This window comes from Alosa sapidissima, chromosome 1, assembly GCF_018492685.1.
Source record: "Alosa sapidissima isolate fAloSap1 chromosome 1, fAloSap1.pri, whole genome shotgun sequence".
NCBI lineage: Eukaryota > Metazoa > Chordata > Actinopteri > Clupeiformes > Clupeidae > Alosa > Alosa sapidissima.
Window position 1 is genome coordinate 31,609,437 of NC_055957.1, and position 26,332 is coordinate 31,635,768.

Genomic DNA, 26,332 nt, shown 5'->3' on the forward strand with positions numbered 1-26,332 from the left:
GACAGTGGCTGGCAGGCAGCTTCTGCTTAGCTGGCCTATCTGGGATATATTTAACAAGTGTAGATCCTGGGAAATGGCAGCGGCAGGTTCTGATTACAGCCCTGCACTGTACCTTCCAACTCTCTCCGGTGCGCACCACCCAACCTTCACCCCCCTACAATAGTCCCCCCCCCCCCCCCCCCCCCCCATTGTCACTGAAAAGAGAGCAAGAGAGAAAGAGAGAGAGAGAGAGTAGCCCATATACATTCTTGACCCAGTGCCAGCCCCATTCCCTCACTTGGACAGTTGGCCCTTAACCTCAATACATCCTGCCAGGAGAGAGCAGTTGACAGCTCACCCAGGACGACAGGTCATGCCAGCCCAGGACTCTCATGCAGCGCTGTATGTATGAGAAGACTTACAAACAAATGGAAGTGTTTGAATTGTTTTAACACTGCTGTTATACCCTGACTGAATGTTTCAGACTAAGAACTAGTCTGTCTAGAAATGTCAGGTTCCTGCAAATTTGAAAATAGGTGCAGTTAACTTTTGGCAATGTTGCAGCAAATTTGCAGCAATGTTATAAGCAAATTAGGTTAATCAGAAGTTCACTGGATGTTTGCCATTATTGGTTATGTGTGGTGGCCAACTTCTGGCAATATTTTCTAGTGAACTCATTGTTTCCCACAAATCACCCACAAGTTTGCTGCAAATCTGCTTCAAACATTTAACTTTTGTAAGGGTATCCTGTCAGATTAACTCATATGAGTCATAGTTTGCAAATGTTTAAGTTTGTGTTGTTATAGAAATTTGGTATTGTTATTGTCATTATTATTCTATAATAGCATGATTACATTACATTACATTTATTTGAGTTTACATTAAACTGTTACTTTAAATGTCAATATATTTTTACAGTTATTTCTCATTAGTTGCTTTGAATAAAATCGATTGGATAAAATTGGTGTCTGATAAACTTAATCGTAAAATGTTGTCGATCCTCAAGTTTGGGACAGTGTAGCCTATTCGTCAATCCACAATTCCTGGTGAGTAAAATAATACACATACTTTATTTTGTTTGGATAATGAATCAAGGGTTCCTCTATGAGGTTTACTTCCTCTGGGTTAATTTACCCATTATTGCTACTAAACCATATAGTTGAAATACAGCCCAGGGCTGTACCAGTGTTCCACCAAGTCTGTCAGATTGACTCTCTTTTGCTCTCCTGTTCGGACTGGAGTTCCCTTTGCTGTGGCTGGAGTGAGTAATCACTGATTTCTAAAAGAACATTTTAGTGAATGTGTATAGTTTTAAAAGTGACATGTTCTTTTGAGATCAGGGTTGTCCTGAAGTTACCTGCTCAAGCCAATTATCTTGCTTTGTGGTATGCCCCATGCTGTGTGGACAGGTGTTGGAGCTTGATTAGACCTGGTTGGATTGTGTGACTGGTACAGACCAGCTTGACCTTTGGAGTTGCAGATGTCGAAACGCCAATTCAAACTATGAGGAATCATTTGGATACCTGCCTAAACGTCATCAGGACTTCTGATGTAGACAGACAGTGCTGGTGCATAGCTTAAAGGAGAATTCCGGTGTGATATTGACCTAAAGTGTATTGAAACATGATACCGAGTGTGAACGTATGTCTCATAGCCCATCTCGGCTTGTCCCCTGCACTCCAAAATATGGCGCTAGTTAGCCGATGCTACCAACAGCTTTTTCAATAGTGGTGCTTCGGCATCGGGCTAGCCATGCAAATAAATCACTGTTTTACACCCATTTACGAGGCTCAATGTATCTCCACACTTCATTGGTAGACTTCCGAGGGCCCTGACATTTAAAACCAGACATTGAGAACTTTGAAAAAGCACTGGTAGTTTACTTACAAGACGATTTATACAGACAGTATCTTCACGAAGTTTAGCGTTTGCAGCCATCTTGAATTTAGTCACGATAAGTCGAGCGACGAGTAAGAATGAACAGGTATGATAAGGGATCAGATTCCAAAAATAATTCAGTGGAAATGCATGGATTCCAGTTTCTTCCAGTAGCAGATGGCTACAAACGCTAAACTTCGTGAAGATACTGTGTCCGGAATTCTCCTTTAACTGCCTCCACTTCATTACCCTGGCAGAAAGATACTGGAATCCTCACATTTCCTTGGCAGAGCAGAATCAGTGCATAGCAATAGTTTGTATATTTCAGCATGGCAGAAGGGGTGAAGAGAATGCGCCAATCAGAGTCTGGCTGAGGCTATTATTTTCCCGTAAGCCCACTGCATTCCCCCAAAGTCCTTTTAGGCGTCCCTCCACTCGGCGCCCATATTTCAACGCTTTTTGGGAACTTCGTAACTCGGGCATCTATTTCGGGCAGAACTGCACATGTGCAAGGCTTTACAACACCAACCTCCAGCAGTGAGATCACAACACACCACAGGATTGGCACAATGTAACGTTGCTAAGGGCCACTGCATTCCCGTTGCTAAGGGCCACTGCGTTCCCATGGCTAAGGGCCACTGTGTTGCCCTCACTCCTTCTAGCCAAAGGCCTATGGGGTGCCAACGCGTCTCCATGGAGGCCACGGTGGGTCTGTGCCAAGCACAGGCAGGCGCGATGAGCGCTGCGTCTATATTTACCTCGGACAGATGGACCGGTCGAGGCGAGAGACACACTCACCGCAGGTCTCTAGGGACAGCGGCTCAGTTTAATGGTTTTAAAACAGGAGAGCAATTTGCATCCAATGCCAAGGCATTCATCATGAGCACACAAAGAGGTGAGCTTAGGGATCTGGGTTTGGGGCGCCGTGTCTGTCCGTGGATATTCCCTTCTGAGTCAAAAGAGAGAAATGACCGTTAGGGTTGACTGAAACCACAACAGGGCTGGAGAGATGACCGTTTGGGTTGATTGACCACCACAGATCCACTACAGAGCTGGAGGAGATGAGATGACCATGGGTAGGCTGAGTGCCCAATGCCTATACACCCACACAAGGCAGCAGCTAACCGCTTGTGGTTGATTGAGTACCTCCATCTCACTTATTATGCTCTGTGTGTGTGTGTGTGTGAAAACAAGAGAGACCAAAGACTTCACGGTCATGGACGTTTTAAACTGAAACAATTTAAACAATTAAAACAAACAACAAAACATTAAAGCAGCAATGGATTGTGGGAAAACAGTTGATCCAGTTTGGTTTTTATTAAAAGTGGAGCTTTGGAGGTTGTCAGTTTTAACATGTCTCTGGCCCACACCACAACAGCCCACTTGAGGTCCACTTCTGAAGACTGTAGACAATTACAAAAGGAAACCAAACTAGGAAACAGATAAAACAACTTGGTCACTGAGGCTAAAAACCCACAAGGGCACTATGGCATCCAGAACGGTGGAAAACATGGTAGACGCCTGTGAAAGCTTTGAGGAACCAATGTGCACAGCTCTTCTCACATCACACACACACACACACACACACACACACAATAACCTGTCTTTCAGGTCTACAGAGTGTCCCCACCTCTCCTGATGCACAGACTGTTAAGCACCAGAGCTCTTCCCACTTCAAAACATCGCAGAGACGCATGGATGCCTAGCACAGTAAAAAAAAAAAGTCTAGTCTTACAAAAATCTGACAATCCAGTGAATCATTCAGATGGGCCATAGCCTTCCCTATGCTTGTAGAGACAGAGACACATGACACAGAGGAATTACAGTCGAGTGAAAGCAATGGCGTCCTCAGTAGTACGGCCGGCGCGGATTGTTCTAGAAGAAAGACAGAGAGAGTGAGAGACAATTAGTGAAACTCATCATCCTCCTCATCACGGTTAAAATGGCTGCATCTCCACAGACTCTGTTGGAATGCCTTGGTGCCATGTTTCATTCACTTACACTTCTAACACACTGATTTAAAATGGAGCCTCTCGCCACAAACCAGACACCATCTGACTCCTTTCAGTTAATACACATATCACAAAGCAATCAATAACAAAAAACAGGTGTTCAGGTGTGGGCCCGATCCGGCCCTGTGCTGGCTGCTGTTGGGCCTGATGCTGGGCTCTGGATGTGTGTGTGTGTGTGTGTGTGTGTGTGTGTGTGTGTGTGTGTGTGTGCGTAAGCCAGCGCTGCTCACCAGAGGGTTGGGTCGGAAGCGGTAAGCCAGCATCATCCTCTTGCGGAACGCGTCATACTCGTCATCGTTTTTAGAGAGCTCAGCCGGCCGGTCCACACCAAAGCCTGCACCGTCCACAGCTGTGGTGCCCCTGCAGTGGACACAGAAAAATATTCTGGTAAATATAGTTTACCAGAAATACACCAGCAGTAAAAGCACCCAGAAACTGTTTAGATGTTTTCAAACATATGACCAGGCGGCACCTACAGCGGTCAAGCGTAGTGCACCTAACAGTATACATCCTTTACTCCAGTGCCTCCAATGGTACAGCAGCATGCTAACCACCCCACCCCACCCCACCCAACCCAACCCCACCCCACCCCAGGGTTAGGTGTCCACTGCACCTGTGCACAGGGGCCTTGATGCCCTGCCCCTCCGAGCCCAGGCCGTCGCCCTCCTTCCAGCCCATTTTCATCAACATCTGGAAACCGAGGTTCTCCACCGTCAGCTTGAACTCCTTGTACTCCGAGTAGTCTGGGTCACGACCCTCCTGCCAACACGCAAACGCAAACACAACACACACACACACACACACACACACACACACACACACACACACACACACACGATACAGAGATAGAGTTTCATGATTTCAGAATGTCTTAAGCACAACCCACAATACTGCTGACTGGAGTTGCAGAATTTGTCTTGATGGTTTATCTTAAAAGCTGATGAGCACAAAGCCAGAAGATGTTGAGATCAGAGGCCCAGCCCTGCCTTATCTTCAGAGGGCCAGCCCTGCCTCACCTTCAGAGCTTTGAACGTCTCCATGAACTTCTCCAGCTCGTCTGGTGGGAGGAAGTCACCAATGAAATGCTTCCCCTTGCCCATCTCCGTCAGCGACTCCGCCCACTCTGCAGTAAGACAATAGATCAGCGATCAGTGATGAAATACCAGCCCAGACCTGCTAAAGAAATCTGCTAAATGGCACGTATGGTATCCAACCATGGATTATGTATGGATTCAACTTTTTAGAACAAATAGCAGTGAAATTGCTGGATAAGGAGAAGGAAGTCACCATGGGTAGCATTGGCACACTATACATCCCACAGGCAAAACACACAGAAAAGGACTCACAGAAACACACTCCACCATCTAACTGCACACCCACATACACCCTCTCCCTGACTGACTGACTGACACACTGACACAAACACACACACACATCTTACCACGCGTCTTCTCCATCTCCATCTTGCGCAGGCGATGCTCCCAGGTGCCCGAGTGTGTGTCCACCTCCTCGTCGCTGTCGTACTCGTGCTGGTGGTCCCGCACAGCCTTCTCCCACATCATCTGCATCTCCTGCATCGCCCTCTTATGCTTCATGATCATGTCAAACATCTCCTGCATCTGATTTTTACACACACACACACAGCAGAAAATAGGCTACACAATCAGAAAGAAATATAGAAGATTTAGATATAGAAGAAAACTAGACACACTGATACGATATCAGTAATAGATCAAAACATATGAGGGTCAGACTGCAGAGCTACTTCCTGTTCCTTTTCAGGCTTTAGCTGGGCTAGAGTTCATGCCCATGGCTGGCTCCAGTCCACATCTGATGGCTGCTAGACAACCTCAGCTGTGCTTCAGAGCTAATCAGTAGGACTTGTCTGACTGAGGGTTCACACATGGGTCAACGTCATTTTCTTTATGTAACAAACTTACAGTAGCTTAGAGGGTGCACCCAACTTAGGATAGACCTGTTTTACTATGGTAAGATTTATGAATTGATGATATTTGTATATTACTATTGAATGGTTTTGCACATTTTGTGATTTATTTATTTTGTTATTTATATTTGTTATTGATGTAATATTTGTACTATTTGCACTGCCTATTTAATACAATTCACCTTTTATATTTAAATACAATACAGAAACGTACTAGTATACCATCCACGTGTTCTGAGTCATTGCATTGCAACCTTCTACCTCCAGCAGTCTAACATAGAAATCTTCTGATAGAACTGGTCCAGACACTCTATAAAACTAGTTTAGATAATTAAACAATATTTTCTGAGCCGAGTTCTACACAGGCTATAAATGTATAAACCTACTATTCTGAATAATGTTTTTGTGTTTCATTTTCACCTGCTGCCATGTGCGTTTGGCACTGGTGTTGCATCTGAAATGTTCACAGGATTAGGCATACACTAAATCAGTCAATGGGGGCTACTTAACCCTTAGAACCCTAAGCTTTTTTTAGGGCATTTTCACTACCTTTATTCATAAGGATTTATTCTGGTCATTGTAAGTGCCACACACACATATTATATATTGTTTTTTTCAGCAGAGTCTAGGCCATCCAGCCACCATTTCATGTATTAGTACTAGCATTGATTTTATTTTGATTTTTAAATAATTAAAATATAAAAAGCGTATTATAAAAAATCTTATATTTTGACCTGTAGCTCACCACAGCAAGCTCATAGCTCTACATGCATTTCATGTGTGTGTAGGGCAGACTGTCCTGAATCAGGCAATATACTTGCCATGTTGGAGGGATACTCTGGGGCTGAGCAATTTACAGAAATATGTGGTGTGTGATTTACGGAAATAAATGCCATTTTTTATTTAGTGATGAAAAATGACCTTTCTGCGCTCCATATCTGTGACACGAACTGATCTGACCTGACTTGACCCAAGTTTGCGTGTTAGCATGTGTGCCTATGGTGTATACACTGAAAGTGTTGTGAATCAGACTCATTTCTGTACATACTGTGTAGTTCTTATGGTCATTTGTGATTTTTGTACCCATGTGTACCCTGTGTGTGTCTTTGGTCTGTATGCAATGTATCCATTGTTTATCCTTGAATGATTAGAATTCAATGAAAGCCTGTCTAGAGGCCTTTTGCTTATCGCCAGGTGTGAAATGTTAATGTTTGTAGACACAGTGAGGGGTCAGGCCTCTGAGAAACTCCCCAGGAAAGTAGTAAAGGTAGTTTTAATTTAAAAGACAATAGAAGCTGAACAGACTTGGCACCAAAAGGCCACGTCCCCACACACCACACCTTTACATTGCATATTAATACTAGTAGGTCACTCCTTCTTTTGTTTGCAACATAAATTTAGTATACACCTCTGTGTAGTTAGAGAATCTGGTGAAACCCATGATGGGGTGACACAAACATGCCATCTCTCCCTTGAGGGGCACTGGCCCCTCATTGAAAAGAATAAAAGCCTGGATCCTGATTTTCCATCGTCCTGAGTCTGAAGAGAAATATGGTAGTAAAATAATACTATCAGCACTCATAATGATTCTCAACTTTTTACTGCATTTCCATGAACAAAGTAAAGGCAAAAAAGGTGTTTCTTTGTTGAACAAATTGGGATGCAATGTGAGCCTTGAATTAGATGCCATGCAGGAATTTGCTAGGATCTCAAAACCGGATTATGAACATGCTTTGCCATAGAGAAACACACGATAGCGTTGGATTATAAACATACTTTGCCACAAAAACAGACAAAAACGTGGGGTAAGTCCAGCTATATTAAGTTATTATTTTGCTGTCACTTCGTCTGTTTTATAACCCAGAAGGATGTACTTTGTATCAAATGATAGCTCTGTGTCTCCTCTTTCATCTGACATGCGTGGCATTTCTATCCGATCACAGGTCCGCGAGTAATTCAAACGAGAGTAATGGGTGTGCAGCGTTGGTTTGTGTACATGACGTTAATATTTTGCAGTCACTTTGTCTGTTTTTATAAGCCAGAAAGATTGATATACATGGTACCAACGGATAGCCCTGTGTCTCCTCTTTTATCAGATATGCTTGCCATATCTATGCGATCACAGGTTTGCGAGTAATTCAAACGAGAGTAATGGGTGCGCAGGTGAACGCAGAGAAGTATAGACTGTAAATATGATGCAATTTGATTTAATTTCATGATTTCTTTTAAATTTTCATACTTGATCGTTCAGACAAGTGCGTAGTCTCTTTGGAAAGCCCCACTTCTTCTCTGTCATGCAAGGTTTCATCTCGCTGCGATGAACAGTCGCAAAGCAATATAACAGAGAAAAAAGGGTGTGTTTTTTGACGCACTTTGCATCAATCGGGTTCTAAGGGTTAAACATTCAATTATCCTTATTACTGTAATCTATATGCCCACTTCTGAATTGTGTTGCATCTGTAGTCCTTTTTATGAACTCAAAATAGGCAATTTAATTATTTCAACTCATTTCAGACATTCCGCAAGCTATTAATCCTCCGTAACACATATTTGAAGAACATGTGGAAATAAAACTTTACTTTTAGGCATTTAGGCTACCCGATCTGCAATACGTTGCCAACAGTCTTGCCTTGCTTTGTTTGCTGCCGACGTATTTGATTTTTGTCGTAGAGTGAGTTCTAATTCCTCGTAACTTGTCACAATAATTGTGCATTCCTCGTCCGTAAAATAAGGTGATCGCGTCATCATTGAAAGTGGTGACTTGCGCTGCAACCCGCCCCTTTTATGTGAAAGCGCACAAACTCCAATTAGGTTAACCCCGGTTCAACAAATCAACTTCTTAATCAGCGTCGTAGTACCGATTAACACCACTTATGATAACCAGGTTTTGTCAACCCCGGTTTAACAAAGTAACCCTGGGTTACATCTGGGTAGGTTAAGCTCCCTTCGTAGTACAGGCCCCTGAGCTTTCCTCTGCTGGCCTGATGTTTTGTGATGGGTGTATGAAGAGAGAACCCTGCAGTGTAGTTGGCTGTTTGGGAGATTCCTGTGTCGTCATTGGCTGTTTTGGAGAGATTCCTGCATTGTAGTTGGCTGTTTGGGATATTCCTGTGTTATGATTGGCTGTTTGGGTGATTGCTGTGTTGTGATTGGTTGTATGGGAGATTGCTGTAATGTTAATGACTGTTTGAGAGATTGCAGTGTTGTGGTTGGCTGTTTGAGAGACAGTTGCATTGTGATTGGTTGGGTACCTCCTGTTGCTCCTTCAGCTGTTTCTTCTGGTCCTCAGAGAGTTCAGTCACGCCCACCAGGCCTACCGGCTTGCCCTTCTTATAACCCAGTCCTGCTAGCTCCTGAGCTAAAGTTCACACACACAAACACACACACACACACACAGGATATATGAATCAGTGTACGCACACATCCTCAAAAATGTGCAATCTTAGTCTACAAGTCATCTATTACCAACTACAAGCCATATATGGAAAAAGCAATAGAAGGTCAAATAATTGTAATCTATAAAGTTGACATAACCCCAACCGCATGTTTAATGTGTGTGTGCGTGTGTGCTGTGAGTTACCGGACAGTGCTGGCATGTCGGGCTCTGTGTCGACGATGGCGGTAGGAGCGATGATGGGGGGGATGGGCAGGTCCACCTTGTCATCCTCGGCGCCCCAACGGCTCTTGCGTTTGCGCTTGGTGGCGGGGGCTCCTGCGGCACTAGGGGCCTCGTGGCTGGGAGCAGAGTGCTGGGGAGGGGAGGCCTGTGCTGGGGCTCTGGGGGCCCCGGGAGCAGAGTTGCGGGTGGGGGAAGGAGAGGTGGGGCTGGGGGGGTCTCCTGTCCTCTGGAACTCCTCCACCTTCTGCCGATAGAACTTATAGGCCGCACTCTGGGGCTCATACAGGAAGCTATGCACACAGGACATGGGGAGGAGGGCAGCGGGGGTCAACACAACAGCCACACTATCTGTGTTGTGTACAGGTATGAATGTGTGTAGGATTTGTACAGTGTACAAGTGAATGCGTTGAACTGTGCAAAAGTGTGTGGATGAGAATAAAAGTGCATGTGTGTGTGATGCATGCGAGAGAGTGAGAAAATGAATAAGTGAGCATGTGTGTTACTGTACAGATGGTGTGTGTGTGTGTGTGTGTGTTCACCTGAACGCAGGTTAGTGCTGAAAGTGTGTGTGTTTGCGCCTGTCTCCCCTGAATGTGGGGTGGTTCAGGTTGTAGTGTGTGTGGCTGGGTGTGTGTGTGTGTTTGTGTGTGTGTGTGTGTGTGTGTGTGTGCGCCTGTCTCACCTGAATGCGAGGTTGTCCCGGTTGTGCTGTGTGTGTGTGTTCACCTGAACGCAGGTTTGTGCTGAAAGTGTGTGTGTGCCTGTCTCCCCTGAATGTGGAGTGGTTCAGGTTGTAGTGTGTGTGGCTGGGTGTGTGTGTGTGTGTGCGCCTGTCTCACCTGAATGCGAGGTTGTCCTGGTTGTGCTGTGTGTGTGTGTGTGTGTGTGTGTGTGTGTGTGTGTGTGTGTGTGTGTGCGCCTGTCTCACCTGAATGCGAGGTTGTCCTGGTTGTGCTGTGTGTGTGTGTGTGTGTGTGTGTGCGCCTGTCTCACCTGAATGCGAGGTTGTCCCGGTTGTGCTGTGTGTGTGTGTGTGTGTGTGTGTGTGTGTGTGTGTGTGTGTGTGTGTGTGTGTCTGTGTGTCACCTGAACGCAGGGTTGTCCCGGTTGTGCTGTGCTGCCATGGCCTCCACCTCTGGGCCGCCGTCAGCCACGAACCGGGCCAGCTTCTCCGCCACCTCCCGCGTCTCGCCCGCCACTGAGGACGAGACTTTAAGCAGCACGTCAGTGTGTTAGTACTGGTGCCCAACAAGGGAGGAGGAGGGCCCTAACCACTCACAGTCACAGGGCACACACAGTCGCACAGCCAGCCAGACAGACAGCCACGTAAAGTGGAGCAATTCCCCCATTCCGCCTATTTTCAACACACTGGGTGCCCATTTAGCGCTACGGGGGGCGCCACCTCCCGCGAAATGAGTCAAAATAACAATATTACATAGTGCAATTCCAGGCCTCCTGGGCAATGTCAGAGACATTCTCTAATTCTGGTTAAAAATAGTTATGGAATGTGTGGCAGCGCTCCTGGCTGATATGCCGCAGCAATGGTTAAGGAATCAGGCAAATTGGCACTAGCACAACTCAAACTAGTACAACTCTTTACTGGTATAGCCACAATTCGAGAAGACGAATGAGAAAACAAACTTTCTATTTCTGTTGCCTCGATACCTTTCAAGAGAAAATGTTAATTGTGTGGCTTTATGCATGATGGTGTGTGTGTGTGTGTGTGTGTGTGTGTGTGTGTGTGTGTGTGTGTGAGCTTGTGTCACATCCACTACATGATAGTGTCTTACCATGAGTGTCTTGTGTGTGCAGGAGGAGTCTAAGGTTTGGGTTTGTGTTATAGGTAGTGTAGTAGTGCATCCATCTGGAGATGGCGATGCCATGTTTACCCATAATGACTAGTACAGAAAGAATTAAAATAGCACAATGCATTCTGTGTTTGATCTAAATCTTGTAACATACATCAATGTTTGGATCTGTAAATTATTCCTCTGTGTTAACATCCAAAAAAAGGAATTAAAATGTGTGTGTGTGTGTTATGTCTACAGCATCACTGTAAATAAGAACTTGTTCTTAATAATCTGCCTGGTTAAATAAAACGTAAAATAAAAAATATATATATAAGTATACTCTTTTGATCCCATGAGGGAAATTTTGTCTCTGCATTTATCCCAATCCGTGAATTAGTGAAACACACTCAGCACACAGTGAACACACAGTGAGGTGAAGCACACACTAATCCCGGCGCAGTGAGCTGCCTGCAACAACAGCGGAGCTCAGGGAGCAGTGAGGGGTTAGGTGCCTTGCTCAAGGGCACTTCAGCCGTGCCTACTGGTCAGGGTTCAAACCGGCAACCCTCCGGTTTCAAGTCCGAAGTGCTAACCAGTAAGCCACAGCTGCCCTGTGTTGTGCGTGCAGGAGGAGCTTCAGGGTTGGGTTTGTGTGTGTGTGTGTGTGTGTGTGTGTGTGTGTGTGTTTGTGTCTTACCACGAGTGTGTGTTGCGTGTGTAGGGGCGGGCTCAGGTCTGGGGGTGTCCCTCCTGATCTCGGCCACGCGCTTCCTGTAGTATAGATACTCTCGGCTGTTTTTATCCTGCAGGAACCTGCAGCAGACGGGTCAAAAGTGAGAGGGAGGGAGAGAGAGAAGGGGGGAGGGAGAGAGATAGAGTGTTATTCTCCATGAGAAGCTACTGAAGTATTAGAGGTTGTGGATGCTCAAACAACACATGGAAGACAGTACAAGATGAGTAGGAGACTCATACAGCCCACTACATTTGTCCTTTGGTGTATATGCATGCGTGCATGCGAGAAGAGGGGTTTGTCCTTGTGTTTGTGTGTGCGTGTAACAACACTTGCATGAAGAGGGCATTGTTCTTACTTGTGTATGTATGTGACTCACATAAATTAGTGTTGTCCTTGTGTCTGTGTGTGTGTGCATGCGTGCAAGGGTTGTCCTTGCGTATGTATGTATGTATGTATGTGTGAGTGTGCGTGCGTCGAATAGTATGAGTGTGAGTGTGTACGTGTGTGTGACTCACGTGAAGAGCGGGCTGTCCTAATGTGTGTGTGTGTGTGTGTGTGTGTGTGCGACTCACGTGAAGAGCGGGTTGTCCTTGTAGTCCTCCATGGCCTTGCGCTCCAGCTCGGCCCCTCCCTCGGCCACGAAGCCGGCCAGCTTGTCCATGATGCACCGCAGGTCCTGGTCCTCTGGGGGGGAAACTTTAAGCAGGCTATCAGTACCCAGCCACGCGCCGACCCACCGACAGACTGACCACAGACTGACCGACCGACTGGCCGCACTAACCGCACACTTCAGGTCAGCCCATTAGGACAAAGGGCAGGGGCCACGGCGTGCGGGCCACCAGCGGGCATCGGAGGTGGTTACCTTTCAGCTCCAGGAAGTGCACGTCCATGCTCTCGTGGTCCGCCTCGTCGCCCTCGTCGTCGTCCTCAGTGAAGACGCTGGGCTTGGGCGGCCGCGTCGGCGCCTTCTTGGCCTGTGTGTAGCTCTTCAGCATGCTGCTGATGCCGAGGCCAGGACGCTTCCCGATCAGGATGTGCTTTTTCGGTGGCCCGCCGGACGCCGGGCCGGGTGTGGAGGGGGCCGCTGGGCTGGAGGACAGAGAGGGGGCCTTGGCCACATTGTTGGAGCCTGGAGGGGGGTGGGAGGGCTGTTAGACCACATGTTCCACACAATCTAAAGGTGAGAAACCCTTGGGAAAAAAACAGGCTATAACTAATGCTAAGAATATCAGACCATGTGAGCTCCACTAGCTGTTCCGATGTCTCACCTGAGTCGCTGCTGGGTTTATCCTTCTGCATCTTCATGAACTGCTGCAGGAAGCTGCCATCGTTCACAAACTTATTGGATGTGGATCCCTGTGGGCTAGGAATGCTGACAACAGAAAACACGCCAACCCAACATAACACATTAAAGGGAGTGTGTGTAGAATTTGGGTAGTCTCGTGTTGTCTTAAACATACCATCATGTCCATGAATTTAGTCTACTGTCGCCTTACATGAATTGGATAAAACGTCTCTTGAGGGACATAGTAGTAAAAGAGTGAGCACTGCCCAAAGCACAGGCAAAACCGTGTTCATTTTAGCGGAAACCTGGGCAACACAGAACTATTGGGTATTTCAAAACAGTTACACCAACATATATGTACATCTACATATTATGTTATTATTTCAGGTCATTTCTAAAGATAACCTCACAACTTTAATGCTAAAACACTAAAATACATAACCATCCCATCACTCCCACCCCGGAGACCCAGCTCCCCGATCCTCCTCAACCCCACCTGGGAACCGGAAGGGGCTTAGCGGGGGCAGGTAGGTTCCTTTTGGCTTGTTCGGCCATCTTGGCCTCAATCTCCCTCTTCTTCTGAGCAATCAGCTCCTCCTGACGCCTGATGTTTGCACTCATCTTGCTCTTCCACGTGTAGTTCTCTGCAAGAGACGAGACACTATGGCTGCAGTCCCATTTTATGTCCAATTGATCGCCAGACAACACAGGCATCACACCCATACTCATTTCAGCTCTTACAGGCCAGGATGACCTTGAATGCTCGCTCTGAATGCTCTTAAATCAGATGTGACTTGTGCTTTCTGTTCAAACAGTCCTGACTGAGTGGACTCGGAGTCTGGTAATAATGATGGGCAGAACTGAACTTACCACCTCACCCAGCACAAAGACTTCTGAGCTCTGCCTCTCTGGTTTTCTGATGTGTTTATTTGACATTTGTTGAGACCTTGAATGTCCCACATGACATGTTTAGAGATGAGTCAATGGTCAACCCTATGCATATATATTCAGACCGTACCGTTTGAAAGGCCAATTGTGGCTATAAACGTAAAGCAATTGTGATTAACCCATTATTGGATTGGGCTAACTGTGCAGAACATCAGCAAATTCCCCTGAAGAAATCTAGCCTAAACATTAGACCTAGGACGATTTGATAACTAACTTCCCCTTGCCAGTGCACTCTACACCCAGTCAGACCCCTTCATAAATCTTTGTTATTCCTACCATCCTGCACTTATGCTAGATATATTATTTTCAACGACAACAAAGTTTGCTCAGAAAACATCACATTTCCTTATTTTGCAGAAGAGGTCAGGGGACTGCAGGCTGACCCACGTATATGATTAATGTTAACGTTAATCTTGTTTTTAGCTCAAGTTGCCATAGCAGGCTAACTTGGCACATAGTAAGGTTAATCCATTCCGTCTCTGTGTTTTTTTCTCCTTTCTGTACGAGTTGCATTCACCGTTTGATCGATATGAGATACTCTATCAGTAAAATGTGTCGATAGTATTCAGATAAAATAGATATTCGATGTTGCTAGGGAACAACGATTAGCCACAGGTAGCACACCCTGTAGCAAACTGACCAGGCTTTGGCAGTAACGTTAGCCTACCTCTAACGTAACTTATCCTAGCTTTTTGCCTGCGTATTAAGTAATTAATACACAGCTGTTGCACGGCCTGAACTACCTGATGTACCACGCGAAGATGTTTTTGGTAAATCTGTGTGAACATGGTCTCCGTTTAAATGGCGAATTTGCTGTACCATTTACCTGGGTCATTCGAGTCCATCGCTGTTACAAAGACACGCAGCGGAATCTTTTTCCGGTCTCTACCACCGTCTTCCGGAACACCAAAAATACATTTGACCAGGTGGTGGCGCTACAACACAACGATGATTCAAGTCACAGCCGTACAACTCTACCTACCTACATATCTGGTTCATGCTTAGAACAAACTGGAAAATGACGAACATCACCGTTTCATAACACTATATTTTGTGAATGTGTGGGGCAGTTGGACACATTTCATGCGTGGAAAGAAAACACGTTTTAAACGTTTAAATCAAAATAAGAAATTGTTACACGTGTAGTGAAATGAATGCATTAAATGCCAAGCCCTTATGAGCTTTGAGCAAAAAATAGACGATCTAAAATGTGTATTGCTTTATGCACGCGTTAGAACCGGTTAGAACGCAGCTCCCGCATACTGTGTCTTTGTGTGTGGTTTATGTCCCTTCCCGTGACCCGTACTGGCTGTATCTCGATTTGAGTCCCGCAGTGTATCAGAAGATGGCGGAAGCTCCCCCACGGCCCTGCCGGTTTTTCTGTCACCGATGCTCGGAAGAGATTAGTCCACGTCTCCCGGTAAGAAACAATATTTGGCAGCTCTCTCCGGAATCCTGAAATGCCTTGAGAATAGACAGGAGATAAGACGTTATGCCTTAATTCACCCATGATAAGGTGTCGGAGGCTGCTCTCGACAGTAGCTGCCAGACTGCATACAACGTAGTTAGCGAGCTGACCAGACTTCTTAACCAACCTAGGTTACGTTGGGTTACCCCAATAGTTTTGTGGTGTGCACTACCGCCTCGCTTGGAATGTAAAATTGAAACATTTCTGTGGCAGGGACATCATTTGACACCTGTACAGGACAACAGCTTTCTCTTGGCAGTGATGGTTAAACGTTGGTGTTTGCCACCACCACTAACGTTAGCTAACGTTACGTTTGGCAGGCAGTAGCTAGTGAGCTAACTTCACAAGCTGACATCCGAAAATCCCTCACTGGCAACGAGTCATACTTAGTGAGATGTAGGCTAAATGCTGGTGAACTTGATAGAGAGTGTGTGTCACGCTACACATATGTCAGTCAGCTAGTTACTTGCCCATGTTCAGTATAACGGATCATCAAGCTAACTTAACATCTGTTTGTTAGCAAGCTATGTTGTGCTCAATGTTGAATGGGTTGTGAAGATGTTGGCTGTTATGGTAGTTGGTTGCTGCAACCAAAGTTAACATGGCTACTAGCATGACTGTGACCCAAGGTGTGATTTATCGTATGCAAGTTAACCTAAAGGTGGGAATAAACAATGAGCAGCAACATAAGCGATCCATGGCAAGCAGTCCATAGTCTTCAGCTTCCAGCATGCTCATGCTGTTAGCTGTGTGTAGCCTCACTTACAGCAAATAATCTATTATCTTTCCACTGGTTCATAGTTGCGTTAGCCCCTGAAGTCATGGCTCAAGCATCGTTCACGGAATAATCTATACCCGTTTCCAGTAGTGTCTGAGCCAAATTGACAAAACTGCACTGCAAGACATGGGCTGCTTTTTCTAATACGTTGTCACAGCATCACCCCAGTGACACTATTCAGTATCACAACAATGTGCGTGAGGTATGTAAACAATACTGTCAATACCACTGTCCGTTTAAAACTCCCCGTGTGGCGGTCTCTAGGCCCCGTCATTGTTTCTAAAGGCTCTAGAATGAGCTCAGACCTCACTGAACGAGCTCGCGTGGGACTCAGGGGGCACTACTATAGGAATTTTACCGAAAACACCTTGCTTTTGTTATGCATGCAGTGAGTCCTCTTATTCAGGTGCTCCGCGCCAGAAACCCACTTCTTAGCTCTTGACTTCCCAGGGTTCCTCTTCTCAGTGGCTTCCCTGTTGTCTGCTGTGTAACATCACAAGCCTAAAGCTGTAAGCGGCATCATAGTTTGACATGGAAAATCCACAAGCTTGGTATTTCCCAGTAGTGTAAGCCTTAATACAAACACACGCCTGTGTACTTGCTATAGAGGGTTCAGACCTCGGCATGGCATGGTGCTATACTGTGTTCTGTAATTGGATAAATCTTGAATATGTTTTAATAATACTACATTGAATTTTCTTGTTCTTTTCCATCTGAGTGATACATCATATTGTTGTTGTGAATTTACTGTAGTTTCTCTCTCGCCCTCTCTCTAGGAATACACCTGTCCACGATGTGAATCAGGTTTCATTGAGGAATTACCTGAGGAGACGAGGTAAACCCACAGGTCTCTCTGGCCTTGCTCTACATTCACAGCAGCTAAAAATGGGTGGGAGGAAGCGGGATCGGTGGAATAAGGGGCACAACAGGGTCCTCCAGGGTCCTCTCATACTTAAACAGACGCACACCAATGGATCTGGTAGTACCATAGTCCAGGTTATCGCCGCGTCAGGGCCAGAACTGGAACCAGAACCAGTTGGCTACTGTTCGGGCTTCATTGCTCTTTCCTCTACACGGTTTTCCTCGGCTGCTCTAGATGGAGAGATGCCTGTATCGTCAGACGGGGGCTGTTTAAATGCTCCGGGAGGCTGAAAGGAGAGTGTGTCCCTACAGGGGCTCTGAGGTCAGAGTGGGGGAAAGTCAAGCAGTGGATTTGGCCCTCACAGGCGCCTACCTACTGCCACCACTGCCAGCATCCTCATCTCATTAGGGGGTTGCTTAGCAACGGGTAGCACAGGTTGTTAGAGATACAGCAGCCAAAAAGGCATTGCACTGCTTGCCTACACTGGGTTCTTTGCTTCAGAGTTGTTACTGAGGTGTTTGATCTCTGTGAAAAAAGAAGTTGTTCAGGTGGTCAGCCTCTTGGCACAGAAACACAGAAAGCTCTGACCATGCTAATTCACCTGCTAGAGCCTCAATTAGACACACACACATTGTTTTTTTTTCCATCTCTGGCTCCGCATTGTACATGTTGGGAATGCTTCAAACATCTTTAGCAAAATATCTGGATGAAACCAGCTTAGTCAGTGAAATGAGTATAACCTTTATTTAGAACTCAAAGATACTGAAGGTTCTGTCACACTGAGTTGAACCTTTCCAACTGTACCTATGATAAAAACCAAGCAGCTTGTAAATTCAAGTAAAAGGTCTTCTGATCCAAAACAATATAAAATTCAACATGAAAGAGTATTGATCTTGGCATCTGTAGGTTTATTGCAGAGCACCATGTTAAGAAGTGCAGTTGTTGTGTGTAGTCTGTATGTGCCCTACTGCATCTTGTTCTGCAAGAGGCTCTCAGACCTAAACTCCCCAGAGACCATCAGCCCCTAAAGAGAACTAATCCTCTCCCTTTGGTTCCTTTCTAGTGCTGAGAATGGTTCCTCCTCCTCCACAGCCTCTAGCAGTGAGCAGAATCGTCCCACGTTTGAGGTGAGCCCCCCCCATATAGAGCTTGTGCCCTTGGGAACTTTATTGGCACAAGGCATGAGTCTTCACTGGAAGATCTCCTTGAGTTTTAGCCATCTAGAAAGTACATGATCTGTATTGTTATGCATTCAAGTGTGTAGTGATTATCAGTACCACTTGTAGTTGTTGTAGTGGTTATTATGGTATTGGTAGTAGAAGCTGTAATCTTTAATCCTTTTGATAGTAGTATGTATGAATAGGGGCGGTGGTAGTGTAATGGTTAAGGAGCTGGGCTAGCGTGCAGTAGCCTGAAAGTTGTCGGTTCAATTCCCGGCTTCCACCGTTGTGTCCTTGAGCAAGGCACTTAACCCCAAGTTGCTCTGGGGACAATGTGATCCAATGTAATATAGCTGACATATGTAAGTCACTTTGGTCAAGAAGTGTCTGCTAAATGTAATGTAATGTAATGAAATGTAATGAATAAGTATATATACTTTTTTGATCCCGTGAGGGAAATTTGGTCTCTGCATTTAACCCAATCAGTGAATTAGTGAAACACAAACAGCACACAGTGAACACACAGTGAGGTGAAGCAGCCGCGGCCCACTGGTCGGGGCTCGAACCGGCAACCCTCCGGTTACAAGTCCAGAGTGCTAACCAGTGGGCCACGGCTGCCCTCAGTAATAGCAGTAATGTGTAATAGCTATTAAAGATAGATAGTGTTAGTAATTATTAATAGCAATCATAAAAGCATTGTTAATGTTAGGTTTGTATTTGTATTAATGTTGTGTCTCTGTTTGGCAGAATGTGGACCAGCACTTGTTTACGTTTCCACACGGCTACGGTCAGTTTGCGTTGGGCATCTTCGACGATGGCTTCAGCCTCACACCAGGTCTGCAACCGCCGGAGGACAACCGCGACGCTGAGAACCGCCGTGAAAGGGAGATGGCGTCAAGGCAACGTTACGGCGCCCGGCAACCACGCGGGCGACACGTTCCACGAAGACAGGGGTCACGGGGGCACGAGGGTGTGCCCACTCTAGAGGGGTAAGCTAAGCAACACGAGGGTGGTCCACTCTAGAGGGGTACACTCTAGAGGGGTAAGCTAAGCAACATGAGGGTGGTACACTCTAGAGGATATATGAATGATGTGAATATACACATAAAACCCATTTTCCTTGACGGTGGTCTGTTATACAGAAAAAACAGACCTCCGAATGTTGGGAAGGCCCAACATTGAATGTGCATTCTGCTGCATATTGAAGAGCGTGTAATAATCTGTGATGAAGAATGCTACACATGGCTTTATCTAACAGCTCTGAAGCTTTACACTGGCTTATCTGCTACATTCAGGTTTATGCAGTTAAGAAGCTAAAAACATAATCAGATCAGAAAAGCACAATTGATAATTCTTCTGACAGAATATTAACCAGGATATGTTTTTCTTCCTACAGAATCATACAGCAATTAGTGAATGGAATCATCGCACCAACTGCTATGCCTAATATGGGCATGGGACCATGGTATGTGCCCTTGTACAAACCAGGACTGCTTACACATAGAGACTGTTTAATTAGTTAAAGGGACACCAGGCAAGCTTGATGCTTTTTCTCTATGAAACTCCCCCTCCCTCGGTCTGAAGCTCTTTTCCTTTTCTTTGCGTCAAGGGTTTTTGCTGCTTCTTCGCTGGCTCTGCCATTATACACACGTTTGCAACAATCGCTAGCGTTTCGTTAGCCTGCCTCTGTGCTGTATGCAGGATGTAAACTGATCCTGCTTCGGTCGGCGGATAGGATACACCAAACTTGCAAGTGGGATATACTTCTTACAGGCAGTAGGGGCGGGCGAGAGAGTCTTCATTCGCCCTGTAATGAGTCATTTAACCATATACCGACTTACGAAGATGATTAATTAACACGAAAACGTTGCCTGGTGTCCCTTTTAATAGATACATGTTAACTTGTAACATTTCAAATTTTGTGTTTGCATACAATGCTAGTTTTAAAGCAGTTGATACAGTAAGCTAAGATGGAGGTGAGGATTTAAAGAGATGAGAGCAGGCTTTCATAGGATGCTGAGGTGTTTGTGTGTTTGGTATTAAAGAGATGAGAGCAGGCTTTCATAGAATGCTGAGGTGTTTGTGTGTTTGGCAGGCTTGGAATTTCACCATTCTGGGGGCAAGGCCACTTGGCCTTCAGTTGTGCATATTTGGTGGGGGGCACAAAGGCCACATGTCAGGGCACCAAGGCCAAAGTTAACTATACAGTAGTAGCATATAAAAATGATAAAGTTGTATTTAGCCTATTCACTGCAGTAGACCTGCATCACTGTATGAAACATTACAAAAACATGAAACATGACCTATTACATGGAACTGTAAATCATCTGATCATCTAATAATTACAGATATCTAGGCTATATATAACATTTATTTTATATTTGGCCTGCTATGAAATCATGTATTGAACAATTTAAGCACAGCTCAGCTTTAAGAAACTCAAATAGCCTAGATGCATGCTTAGCATTTTGTGATCATTAAGGCTACTTTCACAAACTCAGTCAGCTGTCCTCTGGTTTACCAATATCTAGGCGATATTTGTAACATTTATTTTGTATTTGGCCCGTTATGAAATCATGTGGAACAATTTAACCACATTGTAAAACTTAAAGACCAAATTTGGAGACATCCATGCATGTCTAAATTTACTGCAAATTCAAAACTGGATTACTCTGGAACGGCTAACTGTACAGGGGACTGCTTAACACCTTTGTGTTCGGTAAGGTCTGCTGTTTATTCTGATATATGGTTTGTCATGTGTTAAAAGAAGGGTTCGTGAAGTATAAGAGATGAATGGGTAGGGAGATCATGGACACAAAACCTTCAGTAGAATGTATGATTAAATTGAATTATATTTACTTTTCTCGCGAACCGTTCAACACAGCAATTATCGGCTAACATCGTTTAAAAGCTGAGAAAGAGCATGTGATAATTGTGATGTCTGTGTGATGATGAGTAGGCTACTTCGCAAGTAGTTCAACTGAGAAGAATGGGTGAATTTGGACGCACTTTCTTTCTTGCGCTGTCACTTTCTCCACTGCGTAAAAGACTAAATTAATTTGCGCTGTGAATGCTAAGATTATTTTGACAGGCCACAGGCTAAATAAAAATCGCTATTAGTAGGACGCAAAGCAGAATATTAAAAGATGGGGGCACCAAGGCCACCGTGGCCTGTAAACCTCTGATTTTCAAAGGGGCATCACGGCCAACGCAAGGGGCTACGACGGCCATGGCCGTCGTGGCCGCCGTGAAATTCCTACCCTGGTGTTTGGTATTAAAGAGATGAGAGCAGGCTTTCATAGGATGCTGAGGTGTTTGTGTGTTTGGTGTGAAAGAGATACGAGCAGGCTTTCATAGGATGCTGAGGTGTTTGTGTGTTTGGTGTTAAAGAGATGAGAGCAGGTTTTGGGGAGCTGATTGTGTGTGTGTGTGTGTGTGTGTGTGTGTGTGTGTGTGTGTGTGTGTGTGTGTGTGTGTGTGTGTGTGTGTGTGTGTGTGTGTGTGTGTGTGTGTGTGTGTGTGTGTGTGTGTCTATCTGCAGGGGCATGCTTCATTCCAACCCAATGGACTACGCATGGGGTGCCAATGGACTAGATGCCATCATCACACAAGTGAGTCCTCAGGCTTATTGCTGCAAGGAGCTTGTGCACACGTGTATGCATGTGTGATGGTAAGGGCTTTCAGATATAACCTCCGGAGTATGTGCGGAGGTTTGTCAAACGGAGGTTCTACCCGTCCGTTATACTGACCTTATATGGACCTATGTGTGAACGACATACACGCACATTACAGAATCTCCGTGTGGTTGTCGAGTGAGGGGTGGGGACTTGCTGAGTTCACTAAACAAGAAAAATCTATTGTGCATAGGCTAATACTTGAAGTAGTCACGTAAGTGTGCATACTTGAAGCTGACCTACAGTATTTGTATGTGTGCTTCAAATAAACACATTTATCTGTTTTTAACGTTATGTAGCAGAATTACTCGGCTATGGAACCCAAATCTGGTTTCCGTTGGAGAAAGCATGCACAAACTTTATGGTAGGCTACCAGCCAATTCAGTATGCTAACTCAAAGACTTCAAGGCCATCATATAGCCTACAACGTTTTTAAACAAACAAAATACTAACATGACAGTGAAGTGGTTCATTTTTTCATAGTTTATTTTTCCAAAAGCATCCTCTTCCCATGTGTCTATATTGCATTTACGTAAGGAGCTTGGAACAAAATTGGGCTTTCTTTGTTTTCATTTTCTCTAGGCATATTTATTCTCAACAATGTCGGGCTCAGCAGTGAGGTCATGAGAAGGCTATCAATGAACAGAAAACTGACCGTGTTGGCTAACAATTTATTAAATACTCCTGTTATTGTCGTCAACGACGTCGTTGTAGGGTACTGCCTTTTCAGCGCCTTCTGCTTATGATGATTTGGTCTTTTGAATTCCTTTGGCCTTGCGATGCAGTTGTAGGCTACATCAACGTGTCTCTTGCCGTTCCCTTCACATGTTTTATCACAATGCTGTCTGCCCTCATGGACAGTAGCTCCGTGATGTCTGCATCTTTCCAGGTCGGAGATTTTCTGGACAGCACTATGCCACTCCATCATGACACTGGCATTTATGGCCTTAAGTCAGATTTAAGTGCCCCCACCACATAGACGCACAAAAGAAACGTCATCAACACGCCCTGTCACTAGGTGTGAATTTTAACCACATGTTCTACGCTTCGTTCAGACACAGCACATTTACATAATCTCCGGAGGAAATACTAGGGGGGGAGCAGTAGAACAACCGGCTAAGTTCGGACTTCCATGTGACCGTTTATGTCGTTCAGATATACGGCCCCACCGTTTAACATCCGCAGAACCTCCGGTCTTACACGTATGTCTGAAAGCCCTAAGTGTGTGTTTTCTGCTTGGTGACAGTTTCATACTCACAGTGGTTTCTGTGTGTGTGTGTGTGTGTGTTTGTGTGTGTGCGCGTGCGCGCGCACTTACCTCACTATTACCCTGTCTGCTGTGTGTGTGTGTGCGTGTGTAGTTATTAAATCAGTTTGAGAACACGGGGCCTCCGCCAGCTGACAGGGAGAAGATCAAGAGCCTCCCCACAATCCAGATCACACAGGAACACGTGGGTGAGTACACACACATACGCACGCACGCACACATTCACACACATTCACACACACACGCATGCACATACACACACAAACACATCTCTCACACTCTCTCACACTTTCTCACACACGCACAGATCAGCTCAAGTCTCAGTCTCACTCTGTAATTCAGATAGCTTAATTGGCGCAGGACAGTTCTTGTACCATGTTACTAAAGCATAGTGTCATTAGCATAGCATAGAATAAATCAAAAGAACACAGACAAGCTCTCTCTCCCCCTGCCGTGTGCCAGGTGCTGGACTGGAGTGTCCGGTATGTAAAGAGGACTACGGCCAAGGAGAGAACGTCAGGCAGCTCCCCTGCAATCACCTCTTCCACAACGACTGCATAGTACCCTGGCTTGAACAGGTAAGGATACGGCCGCAGGTGTGTGTATGTGATGTAAAGTTTGTGTCGCCTGAATGTAAATTTAAATACAGATCAAGTCAATTTATTTATATAGCACTTATATTTTAAAGTATATTTTTTGGGCTTTTTGCCTTTATTCGGATAGGACAGTGAAGATAGACAGGAAGGAGTTGGAGAGAGATGGGGTGGGATTGGGACATGACCGCAGGCCGGACTCGAACCTGGGTCCCCGTGGGCACTTGGACCCGTACATGGTATGGGCGCTGTAGCCTGTTGCGCCACAGCGCCCCCAACAATTATATTTTACGGAACAGGGTTAACCAAAAGTGCTTTACAAATGATTACATATTAATAATAATAACAGGCAGAAAGTGCAGCCTTAAGCTATGTTCAGACTAGCCGTTTTCTTTTCTGTGGCTGCTGGCGTCCGTTTTACATTATAATCCTATAGAGTAGACCGTGTTTAAGTCCTCGGCTTCATTTAAAACGCCACCGCAGGCATATCAGAGCTGTTTTTAAAGTTGAGAAATTTTCAACTTCTAGCGGTAAAACGCCCCTACGTCACGCTGTTTTTTGACAGCTGAACAATCACAAACGGATAATCGAAAAAGACGCTAGGCTTCTTTTTGACAGCTGAACAATCACAAACGCAAACACAGCAAATTGTGTTTTCAGCTCTTTTTACAGTTTCGGTAAGACGTATTGCAATATATCGCAATATGTATTTTATCGCAATATATCGTGATGTATTGTATCGTGACCCTATTGTATCGTGACCTCATGTATCGTGATGCATATCGTATCGTGAGGTCCTTGCCAATACACAGCCCTAATAATGATGGAGTAGAGGAGAGGAGAGGAGAGGAATGGAAGAAAAGAAGACGAGAAAAGACTGGAATGGCGGGGTGAGCCTGCTGATGTAAAGAGAGGAAAGGTGCACCCCCCCCCCCCCCCCCTCTCTCTCTCTCAAATTCAAATTCAAATTTGCAGACACACAAACAAAAACAACAGCAACTAAGAAAAGTAAACTTACTGCTAAACTTCAACAATAAGACTTCAATTTTTTCTAATCTACAGAAATAAAAGAAAACTTATGACCGTAAACTTATATTTCTAAAACAAAAACTAAAAGAAAGTTAACCATAGGAAAAAAGGAAACCTCTTACCTTATACTTGAAATATTGATTTTATCGAAATGCATATACATTAGTACATAAAACACTAACATAAGATTTTGAAATGTTAACATGTCACTCTAGTTTTGTGGCAGGTCATTATGTAATCTGCTGCAATTTAAGCTCTCTCTCTCTCTCTGTCTCTCTCAGGTGTGGCAGGGCCTGCTGTTAGTGCTACACAGGGCATGAATGAGCTGCTGTGTGTGGAGTTATGGAAATGAGAAGTGTAAATTATGTGTTTTTTCATCTGAATTACTCTGATCTTTATCTGTCTGCCCCTGTTTCTCCCCCCCCCCCCTTTTCTCTCTCTCTCTCTTTATCTCTCTCTCTCTCTCTCTCTCTCTCTCTTTCCATCCCTCTCTCAGCATGACACGTGTCCAGTATGCAGGAAGAGCCTGAGCGGTCAGAACACAGCCACGGATCCTCCTGGGTTATCTGGAATGAACTTCACCCCTTCGTCGTCCTCCTCCTCCTCTTCCAGCTCCCCCAGCAATGAGAATGCCACAAACAACTCCTAAAACAGGACAGACACACACACACACACACACACACACACACACACACACAACACATACATAGCAAGGCATTAATGCAAACACACACACATGCATCAAGGTGTCCAGAGCACCAGCCCTGGTTAGCCCAGGCTCTCGAGGCCAATTCCCCCCTACCCCTCCTTCAGCCCTCAGGAGCAACATGCAGGAAAACAAACTCTCAACTCCACAGAGGGAGGGACTCTTCATTTTACTCCCTTAACCCCCCCCCCCCCTCTTATTTTCCTTCCCTTTCCCACTCCCCCCCCACCCTTCCTTATTCCCTCTTTTACTCCTAAGCTCCCCTAGGGCCGCTATCTTTTCTTTCTCAAACCACAGTGAATGTGAAGTTGAATGCAGTTACTGCACCTCAACCCAACTCAACTGTAGGAACTGTAGGAGGCACTGTGGCCCAGGAGCAATGCCAAGGGAACCACACAACACGACACAACACAATATGGACTGCGCTCTGAGAAGCACTGGGGCTCAAATCATTATCGGAGACAAACTTAAGTGTTTTTAGGGGGTTCTGTTTGTGGGGGGGGGTGGTGTGAGAGGAGATGTGAACATACATAGAATCATATTTATTTAAGAAACGAAAAACAAAATAAATAAACAGGTTTTCTGAAGAGCTGTTGGACTCAAGAA

General features: G+C 45.2%; 2 protein-coding genes across 4 annotated transcripts; one reads left to right on the plus strand and one right to left on the minus strand.

Moving 5' to 3' along the window:
- Nucleotides 1–3,155: 3,155 nt before the first annotated feature.
- On the minus strand, nt 3,156–15,103 carry sugp1 (SURP and G patch domain containing 1). Of its 2 annotated transcripts, none has more exons than XM_042097477.1 (14): nt 15,016–15,103; nt 13,738–13,885; nt 13,225–13,328; nt 12,819–13,085; nt 12,529–12,652; nt 11,921–12,036; nt 10,520–10,643; nt 9,395–9,723; nt 9,066–9,172; nt 5,311–5,488; nt 4,886–4,992; nt 4,483–4,628; nt 4,100–4,229; nt 3,156–3,732 (listed from the first exon to the last, which is right to left on the minus strand). In XM_042097477.1, the coding sequence occupies exons 1-14, from the start codon at nt 15,032–15,034 to the stop codon at nt 3,706–3,708; spliced, it is 1,926 nt and encodes a 641-aa protein (XP_041953411.1). In that variant the 5' UTR covers nt 15,035–15,103; the 3' UTR covers nt 3,156–3,705. The 2 variants fall into 2 exon arrangements, with proteins under 2 accessions (XP_041953411.1, XP_041954203.1); XM_042098269.1 differs by lacking the exon at nt 15,016–15,103 and adding an exon at nt 14,112–14,971.
- A 101-nt stretch (nt 15,104–15,204) lies between these two features.
- Nucleotides 15,205–26,315, plus strand: rnf126 (ring finger protein 126). Of its 2 annotated transcripts, XM_042103165.1 has the most exons (10): nt 15,205–15,609; nt 17,212–17,270; nt 18,361–18,424; nt 19,205–19,446; nt 19,854–19,922; nt 21,999–22,068; nt 23,493–23,586; nt 23,861–23,976; nt 25,517–25,691; nt 25,725–26,315. In XM_042103165.1, exons 1-9 carry the CDS (start codon nt 15,412–15,414, stop codon nt 25,667–25,669), a joined length of 1,065 nt encoding a protein of 354 aa, XP_041959099.1. In that variant the 5' UTR covers nt 15,205–15,411; the 3' UTR covers nt 25,670–25,691; nt 25,725–26,315. The 2 variants fall into 2 exon arrangements, with proteins under 2 accessions (XP_041959099.1, XP_041958497.1); XM_042102563.1 differs by having other exon boundaries at nt 15,207–15,609; nt 25,517–26,315.
- The last annotated feature ends 17 nt before the right edge of the window (nt 26,316–26,332 follow it).